The sequence below is a fragment of the Heterodontus francisci genome, chromosome 30 (assembly GCF_036365525.1).
Source record: "Heterodontus francisci isolate sHetFra1 chromosome 30, sHetFra1.hap1, whole genome shotgun sequence".
NCBI lineage: Eukaryota > Metazoa > Chordata > Chondrichthyes > Heterodontiformes > Heterodontidae > Heterodontus > Heterodontus francisci.
The window spans coordinates 33,213,355-33,233,262 of NC_090400.1; the positions used below are offsets into that span (position 1 = coordinate 33,213,355).

General features: G+C 41.1%; 2 protein-coding genes across 5 annotated transcripts in view; one reads left to right on the plus strand and one right to left on the minus strand.

Annotated features, from left to right (window-relative positions):
* Nucleotides 1–13,989, minus strand: part of LOC137346667 (unconventional myosin-XIX) — a 57,662-nt gene extending 43,673 nt beyond the window's left edge. The window contains exons 1-3 of one of the 4 annotated variants that reach the window (XR_010968747.1): nt 13,354–13,989; nt 1,360–1,510; nt 304–452 (exon numbers count right to left, since the gene is read on the minus strand). Coding sequence is in view for 3 of the 4 variants with exons in the window: in XM_068010317.1 (XP_067866418.1) it covers nt 304–452; nt 1,360–1,510; nt 13,354–13,434 (381 nt within the window). In the remaining variant the exon portion in view is untranslated. The remainder of the gene's footprint in view (nt 1–303; nt 453–1,359; nt 1,511–13,353) is intronic. The other 3 variants (XM_068010317.1, XM_068010319.1, XM_068010320.1) reach the window with 3 other exon arrangements.
* pigw (phosphatidylinositol glycan anchor biosynthesis, class W) lies at nt 13,537–18,238 on the plus strand. The gene is made up of 2 exons (XM_068010321.1): nt 13,537–13,779; nt 15,064–18,238. The coding sequence occupies exon 2, from the start codon at nt 15,080–15,082 to the stop codon at nt 16,604–16,606; it is 1,527 nt and encodes a 508-aa protein (XP_067866422.1). The 5' UTR covers nt 13,537–13,779; nt 15,064–15,079; the 3' UTR covers nt 16,607–18,238.
* The last annotated feature ends 1,670 nt before the right edge of the window (nt 18,239–19,908 follow it).

Sequence of the window (19,908 nt, forward strand, 5' to 3'; positions counted from 1 at the left end):
TAACATCACCATTAGACAAATTAATCAAGCTGTTGTTCCTATATTCTTAACACACATGGCCAGGAAACCAGAAGGATTTCTCTCAATTATTCAACTTTAAGAGCTAGTTTAAATAGTCTGAGCAAATTCATAGTCTGGCTACAGCGTACATTACATTGAAGAAATGGCTGGAATAAAATGACAAATTAAATGTTAATATTTTGATTATATAGGTTACAGAATTTATCAAAGATGAAAAGCATTCCAATTAATTACTTGTTTCAAGCACATTATAATCACTAAAGCACTATATACTTGAGTTACCTGTGGTCGAGACGCAGTGTGGTATTCCTTCATAACGCCAGGGGAATACAAGTTAGGCACAGGCTGGAATGGGTTAAGAGCCACCAGCGTACAACCAGCATTGGTGTAAAACACACTGGCCGCATATCTTGCCTGCAGACATTTTAAAACTGGAGACAGAAAAAAAGATGCACATTGTTCAATTTAAACAGATTTCTTAGTACTAAAATATTGCAAGATCTAATGCATTTTATTTTGTACAGAGATTTGTTAATCAAAATGGTTTTGATTATAATCCAGTATCTGCAAAGAATATATACATTTAACATAAAGGTCCCTATTTTCACCCAGTATATCCATTAGAATTAACTTTGGCCTCTGTAATTAAGATAATTAGACCACTGTAATCTAACAATTTCTAAACCTTGAAGTTGGATAATGAACACAGGGAGAAACATCACTTTGAATTTGTCAAATCAACACACTCTTTGAAAAGTAACATAGAAAATAAGAGTAGGCCATTCGTCCCTTCGAGCCTGCTCCGCCATTCATTATGATCATGGCTGATCATCCAACTCAGTAGCCTGTTCCCGCTTTCGCCCCATACCCTTTGATCCCTTTAGACCCAAGAGCTATATCTAACTCCTTCTTGAAAACATACAATGTTTTGGCCTCAACTGCTTTCTATGGTAACAAATTCCACAAGCTCACCACTCTCTGGGTGAAGAAATTTCTCCTCATCCCAGTCCTGAAAGGTTTACCCCGTATCCTTAGACTATGACCCCTGGTTCTGGACATCCCCACCATCGGGAACATCCTTCCTGCATCTACCCTGTCAAGTTCTGTTGAAGGGCACCATCCTCAAATTCACCAATCTTTTTCAGAAGACAATGGATCTGCGTGCATTTCCACAAATATCTTACTTCATACTGATAGCTTTACCTCACCCAATATTAGGTGCTTTGTTCTTCCATTATTAATACACAAGATACTGTCATATCAGTCATATTCAAACATCCAGTATTTTAAAAACAAGTATGCCACATAAATCAGATCACTGCCCAGTTAAAGAGATACCTGTGGTGGTTGTCACTGGGTTGACTTTAGTGAGGTCAGCAAATTGGTGCAACTCATTTTCATTAATGAGAAAAGCTTTTATCTCTTCCTCAAGTGTATGGTCCAACGTAGTGTGATCTGAAGCCTTCTGGGACTTTTTGAAGCCATTAGTCTGAAAACAGAACCATAAAACATTCAATATGTAGTTTTTCTAAAGCGTGAACCCACTTGCTTAATTTTTATTGCTAACTACTAATCCTCTTAAGGGAGCAGTATACAATGTTTATTATAGAATGGAAGTTATGCAATATATTGGTGTGCTATTGCACTTTTTTAAGATTACTCTCAACTGTGTTGCATACTTACTGAACTGAACATTTAACTTCAGTAATAAATTATTTAGAAAACTCCAATTTGTTCTGCTTTTTGTGAAACACTGGTCACTGGCACAGAATCCAAAATGTACAAAAAATGTTCAATTATGTTTTTAGGTTTATCATAAATCTGGTAATAGAACTGAGAAAACAGAAGGAAAGTTATACTATAAAAGAATGTAGAAAAACAGCATTGGTCACTGCTTCTGTGCTTTGCTTATATACAGAGCTGGGGCACTGGGGTTGCAGACAGGTAGAACACTGATTTTCAATTCTGGGGTCTCAGTTTAAATCCTGCTTAGAACGATGCATGAGAGATTCCTGTACATGCTGGCTGTAAGGATTCTATGTGGGACTACAACATTAAATTGCTCCTATTGGTAATCTCTTTCAAGGAAGGTACATTATGGCTGGTGCATGGAACCATGGAAACAGTCACACTGGTACAGCAAGTGAGGTTAATTCTGAGTTGGAGCTGAGATACAACTCGGAGGGAGTAACAAGTGACCTGGGAGTGGTTGATGTTAGCAACGAATGCCTAATGAAAATTCTGCTTCTTCACCAGTACCTCATATTGAAGAACAGTAAATTTCACAAGAGCCAAATGACATTAAAAATAAAATCATTCACCTTACAACTTGTCCTAGATGATAGTAGGAAAGCAGACATTAAAATCTTGTGTTTTTCTTGGTGGATCAATCATCCATATGTATCATATGATTTTCCCAGGTTTAACCCAATTCTGTGTCGATTTAACTAATCTGAGCCGGGGTGATACAAATGCAGAAGAAGTAAAATTGGCGATGATTTCCAGTTCTGAATGATAATCCTCCTGGAAAATCCATGTGTGTGGACATCAGATGAGGGAGGGCAAAACAAGCTGAACAGTCAGGTCCCCTATGGTTATTATGGCCTGCTGGCACTCAGTGTTGACAGTCAAACACGCTGTGATCAGGCTTGTGTGACAAATGGTCACTTCAGTGATGTACAAGGACACCAGCTGCCTGGAGAACAATGCCCCCCTCCTCCCCAATGGATCCGTGCCTTTGTAGAGGGTGGGGAGGTGGAAGAGGGGGCAGAGAGAAATTAGAACATTTTTATATTAGAATGATCTAGCCTCATAATTCCATTAAAAAGAAATGTTAAGCAGTACTGTTTTCATCAACAAGTAAAAAAAACTACTGTTGCTTCAATGTCATACAGCAGGTCAAACAGTATTAGAATGCTTGAATACAGCAGAGTCATCACAGGACTGAAAGAGTTTTCAGCCATAGTGTTCTCTCATATCATAAAATGTGATACAAAATTCCTCGGATCAATTGTAATGCAATGCCACACCTCATCATGAATATCAGCAGAGTCAGAGTTTGAATTCAGTTCTTCTAAGACAGCAAATTTGTAAGAGCTGCGCCATATAAGATATATTAGTTTGGTAGGAGAGGGGGTTAAAAAAAAAATTAGAAAATAATTAATACTCCTCAAATGAAACATTGGGGAGCAGATAGTCTCCCACATAAGGAACATAAATATTTCAGCGAAAAGTGAGTGCACATTTACAGGTTAGCAGTATCGATGCTAGTGGCAGCAGAATGGTCCTTCTCAACATGTCCTGCTTATTGCATACCAGGAAGTGTTTCCACATCAAACAATGTTCATCTACTTAATGGTCGACACTGCCAATTAATTTGAAACATTAATACAATGCCAGTGTTTAATGACCACATTCTGCAACCCCTCAGGGCAAGGCTGTTCTCCTGCCTTAATAAAGCAGTGAAGAAGTCTGAAAGGTAATTGCTCCCTCTCTCTTGGCCCTTCAACTATCATGACCTCTGCTGCTGATTCCACCACCACCCCAACCCTGCAACAGCCCCCATCTTTACTCCCCGATTTTAAAAGCCATAAACTCAAGTGGGTCAGTTTTGGCCCACAGCATTCAAGCCCCACACCAGAGACTTGAGCACAAAATCGAAGACACTCCAGTGCACAACTGAGGGAGTGACACTATCAGAGGAGCCATCTTTCAGATGAGCCATTAAACAGAAGCCCCGTCTACCCTGCCAGGTGAACTTAAAAGATCTCATGACACTGTTTGAAGAGTAAGATCGTTATCCTGGTGTCCTGGCTAATATTTATTCCTCAACTAAGAGCAAAAAAAAATTGATGAGCTGATCATTTATTTCACTATTTGTGAAAGCTTGCTGTGTACAAATTGGCTGTCATATTTCTTATTTTACAACAGTGACAACAAATAGTTTTAAAGATTGAGACTATCTGCCTCTGCTGCTTTGTTGTTCCTGACCTCCCATAGTCTCTCATTCAGCCTACAAGATTCTCCATTCACACTGCAGTTCCTCTCTCATTTGCCCCCACCCCACCCAATCAGTCTCCAAGCTCATTTCTTTCATGAAAACCATCTCCAGATCTCCAGTTCTCTTCATCACTCAATAACCCCTTGCCAACATTGGCTTTCTTTCCTCTGGCACTATCCATCTCATTTTCAAATCAACTTCACCCCTCCACAAAAACTCTACCTTGGGCCCATCCATCCGCTTCAATTACCACACCAATCTCCAAACTCTTTTTGCTCTCTGAGGTCGTCAGATATGTTGTCATCTCCCAGCTCTGTTCCCATCTCTCCAAAAAAATCCATTTAATTGCTTCACTGCGGCTTTTACTCTGCTCACAGCACTGAGACTGCCCTAGCCACAGTTGCAAATGACGACTTGTTTATCCCACTGCATCCTCCTCAACCTCTCTGTAGCTTTTCACATGGTCAGCCACACCATTCCCATCTATTGTTCAGCTCATTGTCCTTGTGGTTCCACTCCTACCTGTCTACTTACAAACTCAAATCTCCAGCAGCGGCTTGATCCCAGCCAAACAGCATCTCAGAACTCCCGCAAGGATCTGTCTTAACCCGCACCCCACTACGGACACCCACATTCGTTAATTATAGGCTGACATCGTCTGCAGGCACAGGTCTGCTGCTACATATATGCTGATGGCATTCATTTCGTCTCGCCATCACTTACATTTGATATACAGCACAGAAACAATCCAATTGGCCCAACCAGTCCATGCCGGTGTTCATGCTCCACTCAAGCCTCCTCCCATCTTTCCTCATCTAAATTTATCATAACCCTCTATTCCCTTCTCCCTCATATGTTCATCTAGCTTCTCCTTAAATGCATTTATACTATTCGCTTCCACCACTCCCTGTGGTAAAGTTCCACATTCTCACCATTCTTTGGGTAAAAAAGTTTCTTCTGAATTTCCTATTGGATTTCTTGGTGACTATCTTATATTCATGGCCTCTAGTTATGCTTTTCCCCAGACATGGAAACATTATCTCTGGATCCACTCTATCGAAACCTTTCATAATTTTAAAGACCTTTCTTAGGTCACCCCTCAGCCTTCTTTATTCAAGAGAAAAGAGATACAGCCTGTTCATCCTTTCCTGATATGTATATCCACACATTACAGGTATTATCCTTGTAAATTTTCTCTGCACCCTCTCCAGTGCCGCTATATAACCAGAACTGTATGCAGTATCCTAGTGTGATCTATCCAAGGTGCGATACAGGTTTCGCACTACTTCCTTACTTTTCAGTTCTATCCTTCTATAAATAAAGCCTACTGCTTGGATTGCTAACCTGTGGTGCAAATTTTAGTGAATCTTCTCTTGACCCCCTAGATAGCCTATTTGATGCAGAGCTGTAGATGCATCAATATTTCCTCTCAGAAGTGTAAAGTTATTAGCTGCACACCGCCCTCTCTTCTCAAAACAAAGTTAAATGGGGTTAGGGCGAGGGAAAGAGCAAGTCGGACAAATGAAGGCTGTAAAACTTGGTTGCTTCGTCTGCAAAAGAAACAGTAACATAATCAAACCCAAATGTACTCACTGCATCTTAACTGGTTTAAAAAAGCTGTGTTACATCATACACCTAGAGGTGTAATTACTCATCAAAAATGTTTAAAGGCAACTAGATTAACAGACAAGAAGGGGCAGAATTAGTTGCTGTATTATACACTGCCTCAAAATAGGGGTAGCCTCTAACACAAGCAGTGTACTCGAAGAATGGTTGGATTGGGGACTGTGTCATGCAGTGGGTCGTCCACCAGCCTCAAGTTCAAATCTGACTCAGAGGATGGAATACAAGTGGCCTGTATCTGATGGCTATAAAAACATCCTACATGAAATGAGTTTAAGCAATTTCAATACAGGCTGCACCAAGTGCAAGAAGCTCAGCACAAAACCTCCCCAAATTTGGCACTTGGTAATTGGTAGACCCAAGGATGGCTGCTGAGAGAAATGGAAATGATCACACGAGTATAGAAGGGGTGCATTTAATGAGGCTGCAGCTCAAGAACATCATTAGAACAGAGTGGCATAGGAGTGCGAGATGCTTGCGCTCCGTGTCAAAGATGGAAATAACTTGTTTCTCAGCACCAACATTCCTCATCCTGATGAGGAAAAGACAGCAAGTGTCGATTGTTTGTAGATATGTTTGTTGCGATACTGATCACAAAGACCATACAAGCATAAGTTATGCTGGATCTGCCTCAACTTTATTTTAATGCTTTCTGATAACCCTCCATCAATGGACTAACAGAACAACTTACATTTGTATAGTGTCTTTAACATAGAAATTGCCACTTAACAGAAGCTTAATCAGAAAATAATGGACGGAACTTGATTACAGGTATTCAACATGAAGTTGCAGGAAAGATGGAAACCTGTTCAAGAACTCTGGATAAGATGGGGAGGTTGGAGGTGTGATGGCAGTTTGCAATGACAGATAGATCAAGGGTGGATTTTTTTTTTTAATATAAAAAGGGAGGGATGATGACAGTGCTTTTGAATGGAAGAGGGACAGGAACTGAGGAAGGGTATTCATTTACAATGTCAGCTAGCATGGGGGCCAGGAAGGGAAGTTGAGTCAGTTTAGTGATAATGGTGTCAAGAGAGCAGAAAGTGGTCTCATGGATAGGATGAACTTAGAGAGGTCACAAGGGGAGATAGGAAGAGAAAGTAGAAAAGCACATTGGTGCAGGGCTAGGTGATCATGGGGAAGCAGGCATGCAGCAGAGACCCTGAACAATGGTCTCAAATCTTAGTGACAAAGTTCCTCACACTTACTGGACCCACAGATTTTTCATGACCATCTTAACCTCCTCTAATTTACACCACTGTAGCTCTGAGATCTTCATCTCCTACAGCAGGTACCCAGAATCATTCAAATAAAAGCAAAATACTGCAGATGCTGGAAATCTGAAATAAAAACAAGAAATGCTGGAAATACTCAGCAGGTCTGGCAGCATCTGCAGACGTTATCTCTGCTTCTCCCTCCACAGATGCTGCCAGACTTGCTGAGTATGTCCAGCTTTTCTGGTTTTTAACCCAGAATCATTCAGTGCACATCCATTCCAACATGGCCTTCTCAGTTACTCAAAGCACATCTAAATTAATTGTTCCATACTTATCCACTCCTGTAATGCCTTTCCAATACTCAAACCTTTTATCTCAATCTATTTCAATCTCAAGTACAGCTGACCCCTCCACTTCAATGTCTTCTCAATTTTCTATTCCAAATAGTTCCAATACATTTGAAACACTTTCAACTTATTCCACATTTCAGCAGTCAAATACAAAACATCCTTCGTGTACATTTAGCCTACAACATAAAAGATCAATCCAAGCATTTTTGTCAGTAAATATATTTTGTGGCTTTTAGTGCACTTGGGGCCAAAGGAATTGATTGAATAATTAGCGTTCTGAAATGGGAACATGCTCCGCATCTCTCCAAAGGATATCTCCGATGAGTATGCAGATGCATTATTGATTGGAAGAAAGGTCTTTGCATTTCTGGAACAAAATGATTACAAAATCTGTTTCTATCATCCATCCAGATGATGGAGACTTACTGATTACAGCAATCTCTTTAGAACTTTAATGTCTGCTGCTAATGTTAGCAGGCATTCTATTAGCTCAGACAGCTTTAAGAACAAAATTTTCAATAAACAATAGCAGTTTAGTCCCCGTCACAGTCAGATTGTTGTTTGTGACTAGGAATGCATTTCAAAAATAAGCCAAACATGGTTCCATTAGTTACAGATATAGTACTTTATTTTCGAAAATAGCAAAAGGCTCACCCATTTCTACATCTGCTTCAACCCTTTGATTGGTTGCACATTTGATATATTCAGAGAGTTTACTGGAGGTATTTATACATGGAACTAAAGGGCTTATTCCCACATTTAAAATATTTGGCCTCATCATAAAGGTATCTGTATTCCTACATTTTGTCTTTGGATACATTGGATAAAATTAGCTTTTACAATTATATCATTTTGGGAGAAGTGCCATTGTGTTCTTGCAAGTAGTAAAAGTTTGCATTTTGGCTAAAATCTTCACTTGGTTTTCAGCTTTCTTTGCCTGTTCAGCATTTCTAAAATTAGCCAATGATTGTTCCTCTAGTTTTGCTTCTAAATTTTAAGTTGGAATCCAATTCCCCCAGTGGTTCAAATAATAAATGAGGAAACAACTGAACCACAGAGATCAGATTTAGTCTCAGGTTCAATTCCTGGTATGTGCTGCATTAATTGATCTAAGCCTGGGAGGCAGTACTGTAATTGGCTCGATCACACTGGGTTATGAAAAGTGGAAAAGCAACTGAAATTAGCCAGGGTTCCTGACCACTCCCAATCATTAACCAGGAACAACTGCTAGAACCTAGCTGGTGAACTTCAGGCAAGTTGAGGCTCAGACTCAGCTGCAATACTTCATGCTCAAATAGCCAATACTCATTGTCTGACCTCACACACGAGGAACAGCTGCTTAGATAATATGCTGGAAGACAAGTGGCATCTAAGGAACCATACGACAGTAAGGAGCCAACACCTTCAAGAAGGGCAAGGATTAGGGGGCAAGGAGAACACAACAAAAAACAGAAATCTTCTCATTCAAATTATTAGCACAGTCTGACTTTTTGACAGCAGTTGAGAGGTGATAAGGACTTCTCATATGTGACAGGCACTACAAATAGGGAGAGGATAATCAGTGCCACTTCTAGCAAGTTTTATTCTACAAATATCTTCCACTGCAACTCTGTAGATTATATACATATCTAGATTCAGGAGGTACATTTAAACAACGTTCACATTCCGGCTCCAAAAATTCATCGAAACATCTGGGAAGTTTTACTTCAATGACCATATTAATTTTTTTAGTGACAGTTACAAACACTTTTGGGGAGAAAAACCCCACTGCAGTTCAATCTGGGAAAAAAACTGGTCAAACATCTAAAGCTCTTGCATACGTTATTAAACTACCAAATGATTATCTTCTCATTTAGAGAAATGGAAATGTATTCTGAAATATAAACATTCCACATAGGCATATCAGAAACATTGAAGCAATCTCTACATAACAATACTGAACGTCATCATGACCAAATTAAATTACAAACTTAGTGTGAACATTTTAGCAAATCTTGTTAATTTTCTAAGATTCTTTTCTAAAACTAGGATTTTTACCAAAATCTTCAATTTCCAAAAGGACGAAGAAAAATTCCAAATGTACTCTTTTCCATATGGTTTATGTGTTAAGTGGGTTGCCTCTGCTCAGTTCTTGTACATTTGTCCCTCCACAAGTTACACTCCACCACTTGTGTCTGCAACTGGAACATTACCTTCATTTTCGACTTACTGGGCACATCAATTGGTCGCAAGACCATACTGTACTCCTGGAGGCTGATTTAGCAAATAGCTAGAACAATTTTTCCCAAATAAATGTAGGTAAGCAATTGTAAATAAATGACAATTTAAACATAATTCTAGAAGGCATCAATGTTAGACTGAAGCCAAATAAAGACCCCATATTTTGGTGTACGAGAAGTCTTCTCTACTGTAGTGCCCCCAATCTTGATGTCGCTACATACTTTGCTTTGTGGACCACTGAACACTGATCTGTATACAATGCAACGTTTCTATGTTTCTGCATGTGTTGAACATCTGTATTCTATTCACAAGAACTGAATTTGTTAACATCTGTGTGCTTTTAGAAGAATTTTGTTTCATCAAGGGTAGTATTTTACAATTGCCTAAATGCATACCCAAAAGTAAATACAAAAATTAAAAATTACTACTATTGTTACAGCATGGGAGTTGCTAGTGTGAAATCCAAGCACTGCAGCCAAGGCATTGCTCACAGGCCAGGACAAGTAACTTCACAGTATACATCATGGCTGCTGTGAGTCATTTCTAGTCTGCTACTTCTGTAACAGAACACCAGCAGCCCACTTTGAAACAATTTCGATAATCCTACTAATGACAACATGACATTTTTCAACAGGGTGGAGTTCGACTCAAAAATCTGTTAAAGGCTTGACTGTTTCCATACAGTCAGACAAAGCAAGATGATGCTAATAGACTCAGTAAGGGACATAAGCCCATTCTTTCCGTTTCAGAGGAGGAGATCCGAGGATAAAAGCAAATTACTGCAGATGCTGGAAATCTGAAATAAAAACAAAAAGTGCTGGAAATACTCAGCAGGTCTGGCAGCATCTGTGGAATGAGAAGCAGAGTTAACATTTCAGGTCTGTGACCTTTCATCAGAACTGAAGTCATCCTAGGAACTGCTTTATTGCCATGCCCACAAGGGATTTAATGGTTCAATTATCACCTTCAGAAAAGTTCTGCTCAAACACTCCAACACAACCTTTTCAGTAACCTATTAGATCCACTGTAAAGTCACTTAATAGGTGTATATTATTTCCAATATGCTCAAAAACTCCTTTAAACTGAATGTATGCCCACATTAAGATTCAATCAGCATTCTAAGAGGCGACATGATACTACTAAAATCCAGCAATGCAAGTTGAAACAAATCACCAAGTTGTGTGGTTATTGCTCCCAATCTATGTAAAGCAAAACTCATTAACGATAATAAAAAAAAATTAAGGTGCAATTCCAAAATATGCTAAATAAATCATCAGTATGCTTAAGGGATACTGTGCAACTTTGTCACTACTTTATCATTTCTAATGATATTCACAGCAACAGGTGAGGATAAAAATCAAATTTCTTCTGGATTTAATTTCTCCTCTTTTAAAAACATATTGTCCAATTTCCTCCTTTTCAAAAATGAACAAGTCCTGCTGGAGTGTATTTGTATTATTACTAGTCTATACCCACTATAACTAAATCATTTGTCATTCCTCACACCTCAATAGCAAGCCATTCAGTTGTGCATGATCATCAGACACCCACACACACAGTTGCCAACAGATAAGGGATAGAGAAAGTTGATTTGGAAATACTATGAAAATTCAAATGGTATTTTATGGGCATTGTTCCATCAAGAGAATCAGGAATCTTTGATTTTTTTCCCTCCCTTGTCTGGGCTTCTCAAGGCCAAACATAAAAGTAAATATTTGAACCATTAGCAAACTGTGCCACTAAAATAGCAAATTTGCATCTCAATGTTCATATCCAGCTTTGTCTGAAAAGTAAATAGATCACTATGTATAACTGTCCAGATGACATTTTCAACATTCTTTCGGTGCACCTGGAGATAATAATAGAAAACACTACCTTCTAAATAAAACATGCTGAAGCACCTAATAACCAGATAAATCTCTTCTGCAAAGACCAGGGAAAACACAAAGCGCTGGCCCCACCAAAAGTGATGCCTTAATCCAATCCAATGGAATATCAGTAATATGCTGAATGCGTGAATAGAAATATGCCCCTCAATGTGTCCAAGCGGCCAATATTTATATACAGTCTCATGTCCTCAGGGTATCCAAAATCACATCACAGCCAATGACATACTTCTGAAGTGTAGTTACTTGTGTGTGCATGCTACCTGAATTCTTTACAGCATGCTAAAATGCAATTTAAGGAAACTGAATTTATATGTACATAAATTGAAATTAATAAAGCAATCCGACTGACATTACCTTTTACTGGCGTTCAGTACATCCTATTAAAAATCCAGTAATTGTAATCAATGTATGGTGCTCCAGCAATTGTCACTTCAGCCGTAAGGTCAGTTAGGTTGAGCATTTACTACCAGACAGACTTTTTTCCTCCAGATAACAGCAACAGTTACCATTTTAGAATATTAAAAATAGCTTGGTGACTAGAGGCTCTAGTCTCTGAAGAAGGCCTGCATTTACAGAGCGCCTTTCACAACTTCAAGACGCCACAAGGTGTTTTACAGCCAATTAAGTACATTTAAAGTGCAGTTACTGATAACAATGTAGGAATAGACATTGTACACCATTTCAAATTCACAGATAAGTTTAGCAGCATTTAGCAAAGTCTTAAACTCCTTAATCTCTAAATGGTATATATATATTTTAAAAAACCCTACAGTTTGCCTCACATTCAAACCACAGTGGTTGATACAGAAGGTCGGGAAAGTGCCCGGTGCAACGGGATACATGAAGGTGACGTCGCCCTTGTGTTGGGCGTTCCTGTTACAGGAAAGTAAAACATCTTACCTTGTCTAACACAGAGTACAATAGTCCTCTGACAGAGAGGGTTTACAGGCAGTGACATGTGGCAGCTTGAGACAGAGGTACCCTCAGAGCGCAGCTCCCCAACCCGTCAGCCTATTGCCCCTGTTCCCCAACCCCCTAGAACACCATCCCACCCCCCAGCCCTCAATTCCTTGCCCCCTGTCCATCTCCCCGGCCCATCAGTCCCTTTCCTCCCTGTCCCCCATGTCCCCAGACAACCTGGTCCCCCGTCGCCCAGTCCTTTGTCCCACCCCACCCCTGTCCCCTCAGTCCAATGTCCCATGCTCGCTAGCCCCCCAGCCCCTGGCTCATCCCCAGACCCCCGTCCCCCGCCCCTGTATCTCAGCCCCATGCCGCCCCACCCGTCTCAGCCCCTTGCCTCCCCCGCCCCGTCTCAGCCCCTTGCCCCACCTGCCTCATCTCTCAGCCCTTGCCTCCCCCGCCCCATCTCAGCCCCTTACCCCACCGTGCCCGTCTTACAGCCCCTTGCCCCCCAAGCCTGTCTCTCAGCCCCCGCCTCCCCCCCCCCCGTCTCTCAGCCCCCCGCCTCCCTCCCCCCCGTCTCTCAGCCCCCCGCCCTCCCCGCCGTCTCTCAGCCCCCCGCCCTCCCCGCTCAGCCCCCCCGTCTCTCAGCCCCCACCTCCCCCCCCCGTCTCAGCCCCCCGCCTCTCAGCCCCCCCCCGTCTCTCCCCCCCCGTCTCTCAGCCCCCCGCCTCCCCCTCCCCCCCCCGTCTCTCAGCCCCCCCGCCTCCCAACCCCCCCACCGCCGTCTCTCAACCCCCCCCCGACCACCGTCTCTCAACCCCCCCCCCCGACCACCGTCTCTCAGCCCCCCCACCGACCACCGTCTCTCAGCCCCCCCACCGACCACCGTCTCTCAGCCCCCCCCCCCCCGACCACCGTCTCTCAGCCCCCCCCCCCCCCGACCACCGTCTCTCAGCCCCCCCCCCCCGACCACCGTCTCTCAGCCCCCCCCCCCCCCGACCACCGTCTCTCAGCCCCCCCCCCCGACCACCGTCTCTCAGCCCCCCCCCCCCCGACCACCGTCTCTCAGCCCCCCGCTGCCGGCCCCAATCTCCCCCTCTCTCAGCCCCCCGCCCCTCAGTCACTATTACCTGGCGCCCTACTGCTGGAGCGGAACCTCTCTCGCTGAGAGCAGCATCCCCCGCCGCACGGTTAGTGTTAGAGGCGGCCATCCTCACCGCTCCATTCCCCGAGCACCGGCAGCTTCAAGCGGCTCTGAAGGACGCGCGCGCCCCGATCTCGCGGGATCTGGCGGTTGTTCCCGTTCCCCTGAACTTTCACCCTGGAGTCGGGCGGTTTCCGCTGGGCCTGGGCTGCAGCCTGACTGTCTCCGGGGGCACTGAGCGGGGGCCTCGCCGCCTCAGGCTGCGTGGATCGGCAGCGACACATAGCCGCTCCATCGTCCTAGGTGCTCTGTGGCGGTGAGCGCCGGCCGCCGAGCCCAGCCCGCCACCTCCCAACGCCCTTCTGAACAATCGTGAAAAAACTTCTTTGGCAAAGGACAAAACCACACACAAGTGAGCAAAATAATCCTCCACCTAATGGTTTTAATCCTGGAAGTGCATTGACGGTTGAGATGTGACTCAGCTGGGCAATGAATTCACCTTTGCGGCGCTGGCCCTCTCTCATCTGGCTGGCAGTTGCGCCAATTGTGGGGCCTACTGAGCAAACACTGCGAGTGGTGAGACTTGGGGTTATACCTCCAGTTCCTTACAAGATGACTGCTCACTATCAGTTTTGCCATCACAGAAGAGATCAAGTGGGTGTCAGATGTGTAGGTGAATTGCCCAGTGCCACTTTCACAGATTCACAGAATTGTTACAGCCCATCGTGTGTGCACTGGCTCTCTGAAAGAGCAATTCCCTCAGTCCTATTCCCTTGCCTTCTCCCTGTAACCCTGCACATTCTTCCTTTTCATATAACTGTCTAATCCCCTTTTGAATGCTTCAGTTGAACCTGCCTCCACCACTTTCTCAGGCAACGCCTTCCAGACCTTAGCCACTCGCTGTGTGAAAAAGTTTTTTTTCATGTCACTTTTTCTTTTCTTACCAAATACTTTAAATCTGTGCTCTCTCGTTCTCGATTATTTCATGAGTGGGAACAGTTTCTCTCTATTGACTCTGTCCGGACCCCTCATGGTTTTGAATACCTCTATCAAATCACCTCTCAGACTTCTCTTCAAGGAAAACAGACCTAACTTCTCCAATCTGTCTTCATAACTGAAATTCCTCATCCCTGGAACCATTCTCGCGAATCTCTTCTGTACTCTCTCCAATGCCCTCACATCTTTCCTCAAGTGCAGTGCCCAGAATTGGACGCAATACTCCAGCTGAGGCCGAACTAGTGTCTTATACAAGTTCAACATAACTTCCTTGCTGTTGTACTCTATGACTCTATTAATAAAGCCCAGGATACTGTATGCTTTATTAACTGCTCTCTCAACCTGTCCTGCCACCTTTAATGACAAAAGGTAAAATGGCCTTTAAAATGCACATTTGATACAAGAATGTTATAGGATTACTCTTAAAAACACATTTGATCTAGTAAGATCTATGTTATCTCTGCAGCTGACCTAACAGAAACAACCCGTTCTAATTCTAGGTATAAAATAAAAAAACAGAGAATACTAAAAATACTCAGCAGGTCAGACAGTACCTGTGAAGAGATAGTTAATGTTTTGCATCAATGAACTTACTAGCCATTTGTATGGTTAGTAAATCAATTATATATTCTTGTTTGATTCTAGTAATCTATTACCAAATACAACATATCATCCGGTACATTTTTTTTGTCTTTTTCAGGAAAAATAATCCTAATATGGCACAAAAAGAATTCAAAGAAGCATTTATCAGTAACCTGAGTGGTACTACCCTGACTGAGAATTTATTGGGTTTAATTTTGTCTGCATTATGTGTCACCTACCGAGGATTGGTATTGATGTATTTTGTTGGAGAAACCACAACATCATCATGGAAAAGGCTTCTATTGATTGATTTTATTGTGCTGGTGGCATCTCTTGTATTGTCCTGCACGGTTTTGTCAGATGTACTTCATTGGGTGGTGCTGGTTCTAGCAGCTATACTTATGCTATGTGTGTTCCAGATATACAATCGAAGAAAACAGCATTCCCATCAACACTTAAAAGAAGTCATAGGATCTTTTTTGGAAACCAGCTTGGATGTGAATTACATTCCCTTTGTCACTTTGTTTCGTGTCTTTGTTAACATAAAGACTGGCATCAGCATTCTAGCTGTGGACTTTCCAATATTTCCAAGACGCTATGCTAAAGCTGAAACATATGGGACTGGGATTATGGATTTTGGAGTGGCAGCTTTTGTTTTTGCAAATGCACTTGTTTCTCCTGAAGCAAGACAGAAGAACAAAAATAAGTTGCATTCTAAATTTAGTTATGCAGTTAAACAGATCATAGCAGTTTGGCCCTTGGTTTTCTTAGGGTTAGCTCGTCTAATAAGTGTTAAAGCAGTGGATTATCATGAGCATGTATCTGAATATGGTTTGTATTGGAACTTCTTTTTTACACTGGCAGTGGTTAGGATCCTGTCATCTTTTCTTATGATATTATGGCCTGTTAGGAGTTCTTGGATCTTGTCAGCTAGCATTGCCATCTGTTATCAATTACTACTTGAAACTACAAATCTGAAGCAGTTTATATTGCATGGAAGTGATGGCAAAGGCACTAGGGTTGGGTTCATTAATGCCAACAGAGAAGGACTCTTCTCAATGCTAGGACACATATCTATTTACATGGCTGGCGTACAGGCTGGAATTTACATAATGAAGAAGAGGACATTGGTAATAGACTGGATAAAAGCACAAGGTTGCCTTTTGATGAGCATTTTGATATTGTGGTTGCTACTGCATGTGTGTGAGGCTCTCACAGAGCCAGTATCTCGCCGGATGGCCAATCTCAGTTTTGTTTTATGGACAGTTGGGCAGAGTTTGTTTTTCCTGATGATTCACATGCTGGCTGAACTTGTTTTAGTATTTGTCAAAGTTATTTCAGGGATTTCTAATGTGCCAAGTTCATGGAATATTTTACCAGATTCTTCCCAACACAGAACGGATAAGACCTTGTTAAGAAGCAGTTCTTTGGGAAAGGTGGATAAGACCACTATACACTTCTGTCTTATTGAAGCTGTAAGCAGAAACCAACTGCTGTTTTTCCTGCAATCAAATATCTTGACTGGTTTGGTGAATCTTACAATAGATACTGTTCATAGCAACACATTTATTTCTTTATTTGTGCTTTTGCTTTATATGTTCTGTAATTGTGTCACTGTGTACATGTTACACATCAATGATATTACTTTAAAGTTTTGGTGATTTGCTGTTTCCATGATTCACCTTCAACAAAGTAAAACCATTCTGACACTGTATAGGGATCAGAGTTCTTGCACTTGAATAATTATCTTCTCTGGTACATTATACCTCACAGAATTTATAATGTGTAATACTCTGCATGTGCAAGCTTTATTTGCCTGTTAATATTCTGCTTATTCTCTGCAGACAATAAATATTAGATGATATGAAAGTGGACCATCTAAGAAGTGGCACTATATTCTGGTCAGATGAGGAGTGTGTGTGCTTTTGTTCTATATGCTAAATTAGCTGTTCTCAAGAATAGATAAATAACTGGGTTGTTAGTCTTTGTGGGTTACGTTCCTGATGGGTGAGCTATCCTAGTGAAAAAATAATCAAATGCCACTCCAAGTCTCCACGCGGAATTGATTAAACAGTCTCTTAGTAGATAGGCATTCAAAGCACTTCGGCTGCAGCAGGTGTCGCACAGTTCTTTCAACAATGAGCATAGCAATAGATCTACTTGAATTTTACAAATTCAGCAGTCATTTGATAAAAACTTTACTCCAGCAATACAAATGGTCTCTTCAAAGGGTTTTTTCCTCCTTAGGCAATTAATAGGCATGTAGCTCATTGTAGAATTCCTGCTGAGAGAAATAGACAGCTCTTTCCTTCAGTTAGCACGCTTCGCTGGTGTCTCTCAAAAACTGGTTTTAGCCACACAGTTAAATTGAAACATTATACCACTTGACCTCCTCATTCCTGCTGTTGCCTGGGTAACAAGTGCAACTGGCACACTGTCTCAGAAATCTAACACTTCTCTCTCTGCCTTAAAGGTACACTGTTTTTAACAGTCTTAAAGGCACACTTTTTCAAACAGAGGAGAAAATAAATACGGTTCTGTGACAAATTCAGGAAACGCGTCAGCGAGTATAGACCCAGCAAACTCCCACAAACAGCAATGTTAAAATCACTATATAATCCGTTTTTGTGATGTTGATTGAAGGATAAATATTGGCCAGGAGACCAGGGGTAACTCTCCTGCTCTTTGAAGTAATGCCATAGGATCTTTTACATCCACCAAGCAAGCAGATGGGGCCTCGATTTAATGTCTCATGCAAAAGAGAGCACTTCCAACAGTGCAGCATTCCCTCAGTACTGCACTGGAGTCTCAGCCTTGATTTATGTGCTCAAGTCCTGGAGTGGGACTTGAACCTGGAACTTTGTGACTCAAAGGCAAGGGTGCTACTAACCAAGGCAGAGATGTCATCATGTTCAATATTTCAGATATCCTCTTGTCCCTTGTGAAATGAAACAAGGATTACTTTACAGTATCACTTCCTTTTAGTTTTCCTGCAGTTGTTGCAGTGGGAATGTGCAAGATTTCAAATTATGTTCGAACACATGTTAAAAAGAGACATTATTTAACAATAGGGCATCCATTATCATGAAATATTTTACTCACTTGATCTGCCACTAACTCATTTCAAAACAATACTTGAAACTGTGTAAATTTAAGGCTATGTTAAAAAAATTTAGAAGAGCATTCATTTTTTATTTTTGTATCATGTTTTGCTCTATAATGTCCCTATGAAGCACCTTGGGAAATTTTATTACATTAAAGGCACTATATAAATACATGTTTTTGTTGGTATAATTGCTTGCTTTCTTTGCATCTTGCTTGTCGAGCTGCTTTTCCACAGAGCTGCTGAAGTGTATGTATAACTTTATTTTCCATTGACTTTTGTTACGACCGAGGCGGGAGCATCACTCCACAGGTCTCAGCATTGGGTCCCACCCAACCGGAAAACAGCCACATTAAATACTCTAGTAGCCCCCAGAATAAAACAGACCAAACCAGGTATCCTTAGACAACAATAAATTAACTATTTTTAAAAAACTAAATCTTAAACATTATTAAGATAAGCCTATGTCTAAAGACCTTATAACTTATTTTAATCGAACTCCTCCAATAACACACATACACTCAAAATCACGGTTATCCTTTTTTTAAAAAAAGGATGTTTTAAAATTTAGTGGTTTCTTAAGAATAAATAAATAAGTCTTTGTGGGTTACATTCCTAATGAGTGAGGTATTTTAATGTGAAAATAATCAAATGCTACACGAAGTTTCCATGCAGATTTAATGAAATACTCTGTTCTTGATAGGCCTTCGAAACACTTTGTCTGCAGCAGGCATCAAACAGTTCTTTCAACGATGAGCACAGCAATAGGTCAATTTGAATTTTAAACCTGACAGTCTCTCAGTTGAAACTTTACTTCGAATTCCAGCAAACACAATCAGTCAGGAGAGATTCAACATTGAAGCAAATAATTCCTGGCTTAGAAGTAAAAAAAAGGAGTTTGGCTACCTTCAGCGATACGAATGGTCTCTTCAAAAAAAAGGCTTTTTTTCTTTTTTCCTTAGGCAATTAACTTGGCTTGTTGCTCCTTGTAGAATTTCTGCTGAGAGAGAATAATCTTCCCTTCAGCACACTTTCTGGTGAGTCTCTCAAAACAAAACTGGATCAGACTGGTTTTTGCCAGTTTTTCACACAGTCAAATTGAAACATTAGACCATGTGATGTCTCTTGCTGTGGCCTAGATAATAAAAGCAGCTGGCACACTGTGCCTCAGAAATCCAGAACTTTCCCTGTCTTAAAGATGCACTATTTTTAACAGAGTCTTAAAGGCACTCTGTTTTAATCTGAGGAGAAAATAAGTACAAGTCCATGACACCTTATATTTTTTAATGGAGGTATAATGCATCCAAAATATATTCATGCAACAAACATGGCTTTAATTGAACATAAATTAATTTCTATGAAATATTTAACCATATGTTTAGCTTCTTGCTCGCATGTCTTGTTAATTATAAGTGCAATTGTTATTTGGAAGAGTTGTGAACTTGTTTCATGATCAAAAAAGTATTATAATTGCATAATTTCAATTACAGCTACTGTAGTAGATCTTGTCTCACTTAAGTATCCACCAAATTAAGGAATTTGTGAAAGGTAGGTCATAACTCAATTCAACGAGAATAGTGGATAGGAGAGTGTCTACTGATATTGTCTATAAGGACTTTCAGAAGACATTTGAAAGTCTTAATTCTGTTATCGTTTTTGTTGCACCTTTGTGTCAATTTTTTTCATTATATATCTCTATGTCCACATTTATTATAGAAACTGCCTATCTAAACCTGTCAATGTGTAATTACACCCTCCTGTCACCGGAGATACTGTAGTATCTCAGTTTTGCAACACCCTCCTACTCAACCTACACTGCAGAAAAAACTTCTGTATTCGTTCTAATTTTATTTCTCTGCT

What these genes read in the sequence shown, in the direction of transcription:
- pigw (XM_068010321.1), top strand. Translation starts at nt 15,080, where the DNA reads ATGGCACAAAAAGAATTCAAAGAAGCATTTATCAGTAACCTGAGTGGT.